The sequence below is a fragment of the Amaranthus tricolor genome, chromosome 4 (genome assembly GCF_026212465.1).
Source record: "Amaranthus tricolor cultivar Red isolate AtriRed21 chromosome 4, ASM2621246v1, whole genome shotgun sequence".
NCBI lineage: Eukaryota > Viridiplantae > Streptophyta > Magnoliopsida > Caryophyllales > Amaranthaceae > Amaranthus > Amaranthus tricolor.
Genome location: NC_080050.1, coordinates 30,133,254 through 30,146,310, shown reverse-complemented (window position 1 = coordinate 30,146,310; position 13,057 = coordinate 30,133,254). Strand labels below are relative to the sequence as shown.

Genomic DNA, 13,057 nt, shown 5'->3' with positions numbered 1-13,057 from the left:
TCAATGGCTAAACTTGGTCAATTATCATTGCTATTAATGCCTATTTTAATACTTTCTCTAAATTTTACTTATATGTTCTTCTACAATAATACCAAAGAGAAATTAGCTGTTTTGAGAAAAAGTTAAATATTTGTTGATAAATGAAAAGAGATAATGATTTAGGTAGATGAAATTAAAAGAACTTTAGAATGTACGAATGAGATTAAAAAAGAGTGATGGATCATTGTTCAAAAAAAATAAATTATGTAAAATGAGTAGGAGAACACAAAATAAACAATGCTCAGTTTCGGTTATGAAACGAAGAAGTGCAAGAGACCCTTAAAATACCTGAAGTGGGAATGTTATCAAAGTCAACGATCAACAAATCGAAAGTGAGATGTAACCCTTCCGTGGAAGTGACCTGAAGTCTTGCAACACAACACGTTAGCCTTGCCCGGGAAGTGATTTCCCGGAAAATCCCTCTGACAAATCAGATCGGAGATGAGAGATCAATGAATGAACGATAGTAAATTGAATGCAAGAAGGTAGATATCAAGATGTTGGTTGTTTACATTTTGGCGTATTGATCATGAAGAAAATGATGAGTAGAGATTTTGACAGAGTTTCAATATGGTATTTTTTCTTAGGGGGGTAAATGATGTTGGCTGCCTCTATTTATAATGGTAGGGGGAAGTTATTTCTGGGAGAGAGTTAGACATCATGGGGGTGATGGATGGTAATGGTGGAGAGGTTAATAGTTGGTAGTTACTTTAGGGTTTAAGGAAGCTATTTACTTGTCGGTTAAGCAGACTGTAAGGGATGCGATAAAAGCCCCTTGACTAAAAGCGAAGGTCAACGGTAAGTCAAAGTGTTGTTAGGTATTTTCCCAATGACAATTATTATCTAAATAAACAATTAAATGTTACCATAGCATTTAGCCCCACGCATGAAGGATGATGTAAGAGGATCCACCAACAGAGTCCCGACATCTTCCTTTATGCGGAACGGATAACGATCTTTAAATGTGGATTGTACAAATCTTGGAGGTTTTTCAAAGTTGATAATGTCCCGGGAAAATCCCGTCACAATACCACGGAAAATGACCGCGAAAGCGTATGAATTTTAGCATAATTTGGATCATCTTAGTTGCAACATCTAGATCATGGATCTGCTTAAAGAGGGTTTGAATCACTTTTACCCTAGGAGCACGGTAAATGGTAGAACCCAACATGTTGATGCTTGAATGGTCAATAGATCTTTGATGTCACAGCTTGGTTATGAGTCAACAGAGAATGAACGTAATCAATGTATGATAATGTATTATGCTACGGGAAAACGCCGCGTCATATATGTCGGCCAAGGTAATGCCTTGAAAAAATTAGTCCCACTGTCCTCATTTTGAGCTAGGAAGAGGGCCCGAATCATTTTTCTTCTTGTGATTCGGATACGGTAAAAACACTTAAAAAATGTTAGCCCCAAGATCCCAATCTTGTGCTAAAAGAGGGGTCCGAATCACTTTCCTTCTTGTGATTCGGACAAGGTGAAAACACTTAGAAAATTTTAGCCCCAAGATCCCAATCTTGGGCTAAAAGGGGGTCCGAATCACTTTCCTTCTTGTGATTCGGACAAGGTGAAAACACTTAGAAAATTTTAGCCCCAAGATCCCAATCTTGGGCTAAAAGGGGGTCCAAATCACTTTCCTTCTGGTGATTCGGACAAAATGAAAACACTTAGAAAATTTTAGCCCCAAGATCCCAATCTTGGGCTAAAAGGGGTTCAGAATCACTTTCCTTCTTGTGATTCGGACCAAGAAGATAACTTGGAATACTTTAGCTTCAAGATTCTTTAGCTTCAAGATTCTTAGGCTTTAAGTACTACATGGCTCTCCCAGTACATTGTTTTGACAAGAATAGTAATTTGGTAGGTGAGCATTTATTGACCATATAAATATGAAAATCGAAGTCAAAGTTTCATTTCTATATTGACTCAAATTCTCAAATTTTCAATTTCTAGAAAGATAAAGCTAGAAAGAGACGCTCTGACAACCACAAATTTCTTCAAAATCTTTGACAGTTTTCAAGATCTTGAACAAGGTATTCTTCAATTTTTCTTCAAATTCTCGATTTTCTTTGAATTTTGATTGAATATCTTTGAATTTTCCTTGAAAATCTTCAATAGGTTCTTCAAATTTTCAAACTTTTCTTGATAATCTTCAAATTGTTCTTGATAATCATCAAATTGTTCTTATTTATTTTTTCACATAAAATTTGTATAACTTTATTGTTCTTCCCGGAATATGGATGATAATACGGCTAACATGGACATTTCTGTCACTCCCGTAAGTGTGAGATAATCTCCCCTAGATACTAAGGTGGAAGTGGAGGATGACTCGAAATGGACCACTTCTATATACATAACTCAACATTTTTCACCAATAAGGAGCGGGAGCGAATCATCTGTACACCCTATATACCCTCCTGAAAAAAGATATCCCGTTCCCTGAAAAGTAGATGTAGCTTTCCTTCCCCATTATCTAACAAAAATAAACCCTGAATTATATGGATTGTTGTATGTAGATAGAAAAATGGAGCAAAGCGACGAGTCTTCTAGTAGGAAGAGTGTTGTCGCGGTACCTCCACTATTCTATATAAAAGATGGCTGCCCTCTTAATTATTTTATCGATGCGCCTACCAGACATCTTATGGATACAAAGAGGGAGGCGTTAATGGATAAGTGGGGTCTACCAGACGGTGTTGACATCATCAAGCCAGCAAATCTAGGTACTATTAGGTTCCTACCACCTAACTGTATAGTCGTTTATGTCCCAGCTTTTGAGTTAGGGTTAAGAATTCCCCTACATCCCTTTATTCAGGAGTTATTAAGTTTTTTGAATGTCACTGTGGCTGAGTTATACCTTAACTCTTGTGGCTGCGTGATGGGTTATTTAATTTTATGTAAAATTTTAGGTGTTAAGCTCACCCTAACTGTCTTTAGGTACCTCTTCTGCGTCCGTCTATGCAACTCGGAAGAGTACGGCGCTATTTGGATTACTTTTTCTCATCAGCGAGGGTTTAGGATAGTAGGGAACTCCCGGATAACCAAAAGGGTTACCGGACTAAGTTCGTACTTTTATATAATTTCCAACCGTGAAATTTTAAGACTTCTTTTGACATCAAACCAAAGGTTAATAAGTTTAACAATAGCGTCCTGCAATGTATAGTAGATGAAGCGGTGATAATAGAATACGCCCTTGTAGCTATAGAACATGGACAGAAACCCGTCCATGTACAAAACAATTGGATTCCCAAGAAAAATATCTTGGAGATAGAGGACCTTCTTTCGGCTTTTGAGATAAGCTTGAAAATACATAAGCATAAGTCTCTTGGTCTTTTCTTTTACAGATATGTCACGGCGTACATACTTATCACATGTTTGTGTATGCAGGCATCGCCAAAGAGAATCTTGCCAAGAAACATCCAACACTGATGGGCAAATTCAACTTAATGAAGATGACGCACAACCGCGTCAAGAGAGCTGAAGACACTATTCCTCTTCCTGCCCCGCCCAAGGTAATATAATTATCAAACTTAAAAACCTCATATTCTGCCGTATTTTTTGTTAACATAATCTATTTCGTGCAGAATGGCAAGACAAAAATGGACGGGGTAGAGGCAGCACTTACCACTGAAGAGGCGCGATCCCTCTTATAGAAGAGGAAACAGACTGAGGTTCCCTCGGAAGTAATTCGGGGCGAACCTCGCAAAAAGAGCACCGCCAGAAAGAAGGCAAAAACTTCTTCTCCGGCGAAGAGGTGAAGAGTTCGACCCCTCAGGGGTCGAACACAATTCACAGTGTTGTGCCTATTACTGAAGAAACTTTCATTTGTGGACTGCACAGTTTTACTTATCCTTTTTTGAATGGAAAATAACTGTGCACATGAAGTTTGCCCATATCTTTCTTCCAATTCATCCCAAATATCTTTGGCTGTCTTCAGCCACTGTAATGTGTTGGCTATCTTCTCATCAATAATAGACAAAAGCCATCCCATTACTACATTGTTAACCCTTTTCCAGGCTTTGGCATTGGTTGTGCTTGAAGTGGATCTCCTAACAGTCCCATTTACAAACCCCATTTTATTCTTGCCTACTTATGCTATTTCCATAGCCCTCTTTCAATCTTTAAAACCTACCCCATTAAAGACCTTCGTGATAATTTTCTGTCCTGAATCAGTTGGTGTAAAAAAATACACACTAGACTGATTAGAAGTAGGATCTGCACTTTTTACATGATTAGTTCTCACCATTATAATCAAGGAGGTATTGGGTAAGTCAAGAGGAAACAAGAATGGCAGAGAAGGGGTTCAAGGAGCATGTGGCTCTGATACCAAAATTTTGATAACGTATAATAACATAGTTATTTACATATATAGAACAAATAAGAGAAAATTTTAATCATATGTGTTGGCTAGACTTTGGCCAATTAAATAATATTATGAGCTACATAAACATTGTGGAGGTGACTTATTTAATTAATTAACTAACCAAAACATTATGCATACATGGTGGAATCTAGGTTCCAGCCTATTTTAGGTTATTTCCGAAAACACAATCTTTTATATTTTTAGTTTTAGCCCCTAATTTGAAGAGTGAATAAATATCAAAAAAGAACTAATTTAGAATAGTACATTTAAAACCTAATGTCAAGAAATCGTATCCTACTTTGTACTTGTGATATTTTTTAACATAAATTAACAAATCTATTTTATAATGACTATTTCTCATTCATAATTTTTTCTATCTTAATTATATTAATGTTTATTTTTGGAACTTATTAAGCGAATATATAAAGTCAAAAACACTTGATTTTTTTTCAAAAGGGATAATAATAGAGACCCTTCAACTTCATGTGTTGAAAATAATTTGCTGCTATCAAAGTTCATTTTCAGTCTACTTGTTGATTTTAAAAATTTGCATGATTTAACTAGTTTTACATAAATAATTGCTTATATATAAGCTATTTTTTGCCCCTTAATTCAAAATCTTGCCTTTATCTAGTCTTGGTCATTTGATTAAATCTTTTAATGAAATTAAATCATGTAACACGTATCAACGCAAAAGAAAAATAGTTAAATTTGTTTATTATCAAAACCGCATGCAAAAATAAACATTCAATATATCTTATAGTAATATTCTCAATTTACAACATAACAAATATGATTATTTTAAATAAAAATAAAACGATATCTCGATCTTGTACAAGCAAGCTAATAATTAATATGAATATATATAGTAGCATCATGGTGGGGTGTTATTGACAGATATGTATAGTTAGATAATAGATATCCATTACTATAGTACCAATGTATCATGCACTATTGTCTCATAAATCATCATATCGGTCAATAAGTATAAACAACAAGTAGAAGTATATGATAAAGAAATGATATAATGATACACTATTAAATTATTGTACAAAAAATTGAATTTATTTTAAAGTAAATGGCTTTGAACCTCAAAATATATAGTTAATTTTGAATTCAATTGATTATAAATCTATTTAATCTAAAGCATTAGCTTTAATAGAGTATATTATAATTAGTTATAAGAGGTGTCAATTCGAGTATTCGGATATATCATTTTAGCTAGGTTAAGTCAATTTAAGATCTTTTTTGTACTATCTTGCCAGTCTGATATTAATTTCAAGAAATTGAATTAATTTTAAACAACTCTAACTAGTATCTTGTCTTGTGTAACTTGACAAGAAGAGATACAATTGATCATTTTTGTTGGTGGTGTAAATCGAAACGAACTGTATCAAAAAAGTAAAAGTAAAATAGCCAAAATTCTTAACGACTGGACTAACTCAAATTCTCTACACCTGTGTAACTATTACGTCTATTAGCAACATTGGCAAAATATCTTTAGTCATTGCTATATATCTTCATGTATCTTATCCTCCTATGTTGTAGCACGCAATCGTAATTTTAAGCTACCATATCATATTTCATATTAAAATTAAATAATGCATATATATACCCCTATGCTATGATATTTGCACGTTATCTAAGCCTAGAGTTATGCCTACAATCTTGGAGGATAAAATATTATATGAAGATACTTGCCAACAATTAAACACAAACTACTTCAAATCTCATTCTTTTTTGGAAAAAAAAAAATACTCTTACTTGGGATATTCACAACAATGCCACACAATCACAAAAATTTATATTTTTAGTAAAATAACTCATTCACCCTTAAAATATTATCAACGACAAATAATACAAGACTGCGTTTGAGTACTTTCAAACATTCCCTCACAATTAATGAGAACTCTCACTAGTTTCATAACGCTCTTGATCTCTTAAATTTTTGGATTTAAATATGAGCAATCTAACCCTCTTATTATAATAGTTCACAAAAAGCCTTAAAACTTGTAAATTTATGAAATTATCTATTTTTTTATTATATTTAATCTCCAATATTTTCCTAATTATTAAACAAAATTTTAAATGAGGCAAACTCATGGTAAGAATATCTCTATTGGGTCGGTCCAATGTACATTTATCGTTTTAAAGTGATTTCTTATAACTTTAAAGTGATCACTAAGAATTTTAAAGTGATCAATTTTTTAGTTTAAAAGTAATTACTTATAACTGATCACTTAAAATCTTAAGATAATCAATTGGAGAAAAAGACAAAATACACCATATAGATTTGTCTCATTAGGAGGCGATCTCTTCCAAGACGAGTCGATTATTATCCAATCAAATATAAAATAATATCCCAATTGAGTGTACATCTTAACAATTCCAAACACTTACTAAAATAATTCATTGTAGTCTTTGGTTTATTAAATTTAATTTCGACATGTGTAGAATTGTTGTTGTCAATCAATGGATAAAGAAGATTAAGGCAAGATTATATTCAAAGGCATGCATGATATGCCCACGTTGTAGTTTTAACTTCTTTCACACTATATTCATAATAAAAGACAATAAAGTACTTCAATGGATCGATTATTTGTGTCATGATCAATCCTCATCAGTTGGATAAACATTCTCTTTACTAACATGTGATTTCTAAAATTATAAAATTAAAATTTTATGTAAAATACTGATCAAACCGATCTGAAAGCAAAAGTGCTAATAGGAAAATCTTTTTCAGAAAAGAAAATGTTGGTACGTAATTGTTTTTTCTTATAAACGGTAAATATCATTAGATTTAAATAAAGTTTTCAACTATTAATTCAATATACATATAACTAAAAAATAAAAAATAAAAATTTATTTTGTTTTAGTGGTCATCCGTACAATCCATTCGAAAATAATGTGACCTGGAATATACAAGTAGCAAAAGCTTAATATCCTAGATGTACGTGACATTGGTATAGTGCGTGGTTGGAGGTTTGTTTTTTATTTTATTAAAGGTTACTTTTTTTTCCCTTACAAAAATAAATAATTATGTTTTCATTTTGCAGGTTCATAAATATAATTCTCCAGCCTTATTTCAAAAAGAAAAAAAAATTCTAAATGTGCCACCTGGCCCAATGCACCCCTATAGGACATATGTCATAAATCAAAGCTTGATTCCTTTCTTTATAAAAGTGAATAAGAGATGATTAAATGTTACTGATGAAAGAATATTTGATTGATCGATGATGAAAAAACTAAAAAGTAAACTTCACCCACTTTGAGAGGATTAGAATGTACTTATCACCTCATACCTGTAATTTTATTTTCAGTGTCTGTAATTGTTGGGTAGTCTATCTCACATCGATAAATTAAAGATGATGAGTATTTTATATAAGTTATCGGAACTCTTTCCCATAGTCATATAGTTGTGGAATGATATTTCCTTGACTTATAAAATACTTAAGTCTTATATTTCTCGATTATATGCTACTCCCTCTGTTCTTTTAAGTTCTTCTATTTTGGGTTTTTCACACATATTAAGAAAAAGAGAATCTTTGGTTGTAGTGGGTATTATTTTAATTAAATAGTAGTGTGAAGTAAATAATTGTATTGAAAGTATGATAGAGAAAATAATTATAAATAAAAGTAAAACAAAAAAACACTAATTTTATTAAATCAATTAAAAATGAAATAAAATCTTACAATGAAGGTAATTTAACCAACTTTTCAAATTGGGAAAGTTTGGAGCTCTACATTCAAAAAAAATGAGGGAACTTAATCCCTCCATACAAAAACCAAAAAAATCAGAAATTTACAATCATGGATCAGCAAATTACATACATTGGCCAAATTAGACTAACATGGATCAGCAATTACATGAACTCTAATCAGAAATTACATCAAATAATTTGAAAAAATGACCTTACGAATTCCAGTTTAGCCTATAAAGGCTGCTATTTGTGAAAAATCAGTAGCCAAACAGATTGTGAAAAATCAGTAGCCAAGCAATCTGGAAAAATCGGCAACATTATCTTCCAAAAATTAGTAGTTTTTCTTAACAGCTTACAAATTCTTCATATATATTCGAAAACAGTAGCCAAACAGTTTGTGAAAAAGATCATTGCATCATTAGCCTTCAATGACCTCAGGAAATGAAGATGAGCAACAGGGGGCTTGGTACTTTGGATCGAATTCATACGTTCCAGAGTGTAGTTCTGAATCAGAAGAAGTGCCACAGAATATGAAAGAAATAGAACCACAGCAACAAAATCAGCATAAGCCAAGACTCGCGAATGAGTTAAGGCAATTTATTTTCCAAGAGATGTTGTCACTAAAAGTTAGTGACTCACTTCCTCATGGTACATTCAAATGCATAGCTCAAAAATACGGCTACACTCATAGAACCATCCGAGATTTATGGAAACGAGCAATACAAACCAAGGAAGCAAAGAAACCATACATTGTGGAATCCAAGTACAAAAATTATGGAAGAAAAAGAGTGGTCTTACCACCAAACTTACTTGAGTCTAGACCCATTGGCGAACGCACTTGCATTAGAGATGTTGCAACATGTTTAGATTTGGCACCGTCAACGGTATGGAGGTTGATAAAAAGACGCGAGATAAAGGCTCATTCAAATCCACTACACCCGGCTTTAACCGATGCTAACAAAATAAGGAGGGTGGAGTGGATTTTGAGCCTTATCCAAGAAGACACCATTCAAAGACACCCGATTTACAAAGTAATGTACGATTATATTCACATTGACGAAAAGTGATTTTATTTAACCAAGAAAACGCAAAGGGTTTATTTAGCACACAAAGAAAAGGTCCTATATAGGGCAGCAAAGTCATCAAAGTTCATACCTAAGGCCATGTTCTTAGGGGCCATTGCTAGGTCTAGATGGAATCGTTTTGGTCAATGTACGTTTGATGGGAAAATTGAAATTTTCCCTTTTATCAATAGGGTGGCAGCACAAAGAGATTCAAAGAATCGACCAAGGGGTTCAATAGAAATTAAACCAACCGAATCAGTTAATCAAGAAGTTTATAGGAGTATGCTCATACAACAATTGATTCCGGCTATACTAAGAAAATGGTCAAGTGAAGGACCTTCCGTTATTTTTATTCAACAAGATAATGCAAGGGTTCATATCACAAACGATGATCCAATATGGCAACAACACAATAGGCAAAGGGGTTTAACTTTCATTCTTACTCAACAACCTCCAAATAGTCCGGATTGTAATATTCTAGACTTAGGTTTCTTTAGGAGTATACAATCACTTATGCATAAAAAGATGCCCAAAAACATGACAGAATTAATCACAACGGTTCAGGATGCATTCGGAGAGTTACATCCAAAGACCTTAAGTAATGTGTGGATCTCATTACAACATCATAATGAGATTCTAAAAGTTAAAGGGTGTAATGACTACATACAACCACACTTTGGAAAAAAGGTTCAAGAAGACAATGGCAGGTTAAGGATTCAAGTGAGAATTCCGACACAATTGGTTAGAGAAGCTGTAGCTTTTCTTAACCCAAACAGGGATCAACAACAAACACAAGCATTAACAGAAAATGAGGATGCTGCACAAACAACAGAGATCATTCAAGAAGCTTATGATCAGGCAGTTGAAGAAACTCAAGGATGACAAACATTAAAGCCCCTCAGTTTATTTTGTTCAAATCATCATTAAAATTGTAGCTTTAAAAACTCAGGAGCAATAATTTGTTAATCACAATTCACAACCCATATTAACGATTAATGTGCATGTTTTTGATTAGCTAGTCACTTCATTATTTTACATAATTTCAGAAAAAAAGCCCCCTGATTCTTCATAGAGGTTATAAACCTCTCAGATTATAATTAATCATCAACAAATGAAGTAATTGAACATGCTAAAAGATCAAGTGATGGGTTTTGGTTTACCAAATGCTCCTTAACCAAGTAATCAAAGTAAATTTTTCAGAATTTAGAGGTTCAACAATTTGACATCACAGGGGCTTGTACACATAAAACCAGCAACAAACATCAACCCTAAAACCAGCAACATAATACCAACAGTAGAACGAAAAAAACCCCAAATAAACCAGAAGAACACAATCAACAACACATAAAAAACAAACGAAAAAACAAACATCAAACATAAATACAAGATCATCATAATCCAGCATCAAACAACAACACATAAAACCAGCTCTAATTTTTCAAATTTAATTAAAAAAAAAGAAAAATCAGAACAACCTTATAATCATGAAGCACGTTTTTTGGGGTTCAATTTTGCCCTAGAAGCAATAACATCTTCAGGAGTGTCAGGGACAACCAAATTGATTTCATCTTCTTTCACATTAGTTGGAGTTAATGGATATAATTGAGATGGTTCCTTTTCAACAAAAGGAGAAGTTGGTGGAGATTCATAATACACAGATGTGGCACCATCTTCAAGTACCTTTTGATATGCCCCAAGATCTTTTTTTGACCACTTCAAAATTTCATTGGAGTAAGAATGGGAACGACCATGGAGGGAACAAGAACACAACTCACCATAATCGCATAGACCGTCATAAAGATATGAAGGAATTATGGAGTCACTCTTAGATTCGTTGTTTTCCATTGCAAAGACCTAAAGGTTCAACAAGAAGATAATGGCGGATTCCAGAACAGGGGGCTTTAAATTTCGAACTTTGCCAAAACAAACAAAATGAACCTCAAAATGATGAGAATAAACCGATCTACATTTTAATGCAGTTAAAATGCACTAAAAATGAAGAACAAACAGGGGGAAAAGCCATGAAAATGGTGTTCATGAAGAGAGAGAGATGACCATTCAAGAGGAGGAGGAAGAATAGGAAGGCAGTAGGTGTAATAATGAAAAGTCCAACGCCCAAGAACACAATAAATGAATCCGGATGATTTCGGGTATATTAAAAGAAAAAGGGGGGTTTTAAGGGGTAAAAGTGGGATAAAAACTTTCTAAAAATAGAAAGTATTCTAAAGGGGAAGAACTTATGAAACTACCCGTAATAATAAGGTGGAAGAACTTAAAAGAACAGAGGGATTAACATTCACAATAATTCCAATACAATTTAACACTAATGGAAGTGAAAGACTTAAATCAACAACAAATTCAAAAAACAAAAGTACTATGAATATTTACTGATATGAATAATGATATTATTTTATAAAATTAATTCATTTACAACATAAACTTAATTATTAAATGTTTGTATTTGTTATGATATTATCATTATCAAAGTGAATCAACAATTTATTATACAACAATATTAAAATATATACTCATAGTAATTATTGATAATTAAGACAAATAATATTTAAAAAGTCTTAAACTATGATAGATAAGAGGGGGATTTAGTTAAAAAAAGAGCCAAATTAATTAGCTTATTCATTATAAGAGTATGATGATGATTTTTTGTCTAAGTTAAATAAAAGATTTACATGTATATTATTTTTTTGGTTTATATATAGAAATTAGTATTTCAATAGATCATTACATATGGTTATACTCAATCAACAAATCTTACATGTTTTAATGAGTTAATTGTTTTCCTAAATAAGTCAAATATTAAAAGTTTTCATGTTAATAATTGAAAAAAGATGAGAAAATTTTTAATGATAGTGTGACACGTGTCTCGAGTCGTTTCTTCATTAATATATTTTATTGATGATTGATAGTGGACTGGTCGGACACTCCCGGTCTCCCACAAAATCTACTACAGTTTGTAATTGTCTTCGAAAATTGAGCTTTGCAAAACTCAATATACGAAATTAATCTAGATAGAGCTAAATAAACCAACTATAGCTTTATTAATTTGTTGAAATAAATTCACATATAACTTGTAGTATTTGTTAAGAAATTCCACGTGAGTTCACTATCGGCAAATAAAAGTTATATAAATACAATTATTAAAAATAACTAACAATTGAGCTTATGTTTTTTGCATATAATCAATTAGTGTTATTATTAATGTCTATATTTTCAAACAAATTTTAGATTGAAAAGTATCAACGGTAATAACAATGGTGATCTAATCATGTAGAGTATACTCGAAAAACTTTTTTGTAATGTATATTATCTACGTTCTCTCAAGCATAATTAAATGTAGATACATGTATAATTACTCCAATGACAATAAATGACCTGTCTACGTTCTCTTAAAGCATAATTATATGTTAGATACACGCAAAATTGCTCTTGTTAATATTATAAAAGAACTATTTTCCTTAATCTTTAATAGCAAATAACATATTTCAAATAAATAAAAAAGTATATCTAATTTTAAGAATCACAATATATTTTTAAAATAAAAAACTTAAAATTTATAAATCTTTAACTCTTTGTTTTGATAATGAAACGAGGAAGTGCAAAAGACACTTACAATACTGTGAATGGAAGCGTTGTCTGGAACGGCGACTCGTGAAAGGAAGCGGCTTGGATTCCTGCAACACAACACGTTAGCCTTGTCCGGGGGGTGAACTCCCGGAATACCCCTCCGACGCTCAAGTCAGAACGTAAATCAAAGATTATTGAATAATAGATTGTAAAGAATGCGGTAAATGATATCGAGATTAAGATTGTAAGTGTTTGGGTAGGTTAATGAAGCAGTGGGAGTAAGGATACTAGTAAGGTTATTTTTTCCAAAT

General features: G+C 32.5%; 1 protein-coding gene across 1 annotated transcript; it reads left to right on the top strand.

Moving 5' to 3' along the window:
• The first annotated feature begins 9,263 nt into the window (after positions 1 to 9,263).
• On the top strand, positions 9,264 to 10,046 carry LOC130810942 (uncharacterized). Its single transcript, XM_057677061.1, has one exon. The coding sequence runs from the start codon at positions 9,264 to 9,266 to the stop codon at positions 10,044 to 10,046; it is 783 nt and encodes a 260-aa protein (XP_057533044.1).
• The last annotated feature ends 3,011 nt before the right edge of the window (positions 10,047 to 13,057 follow it).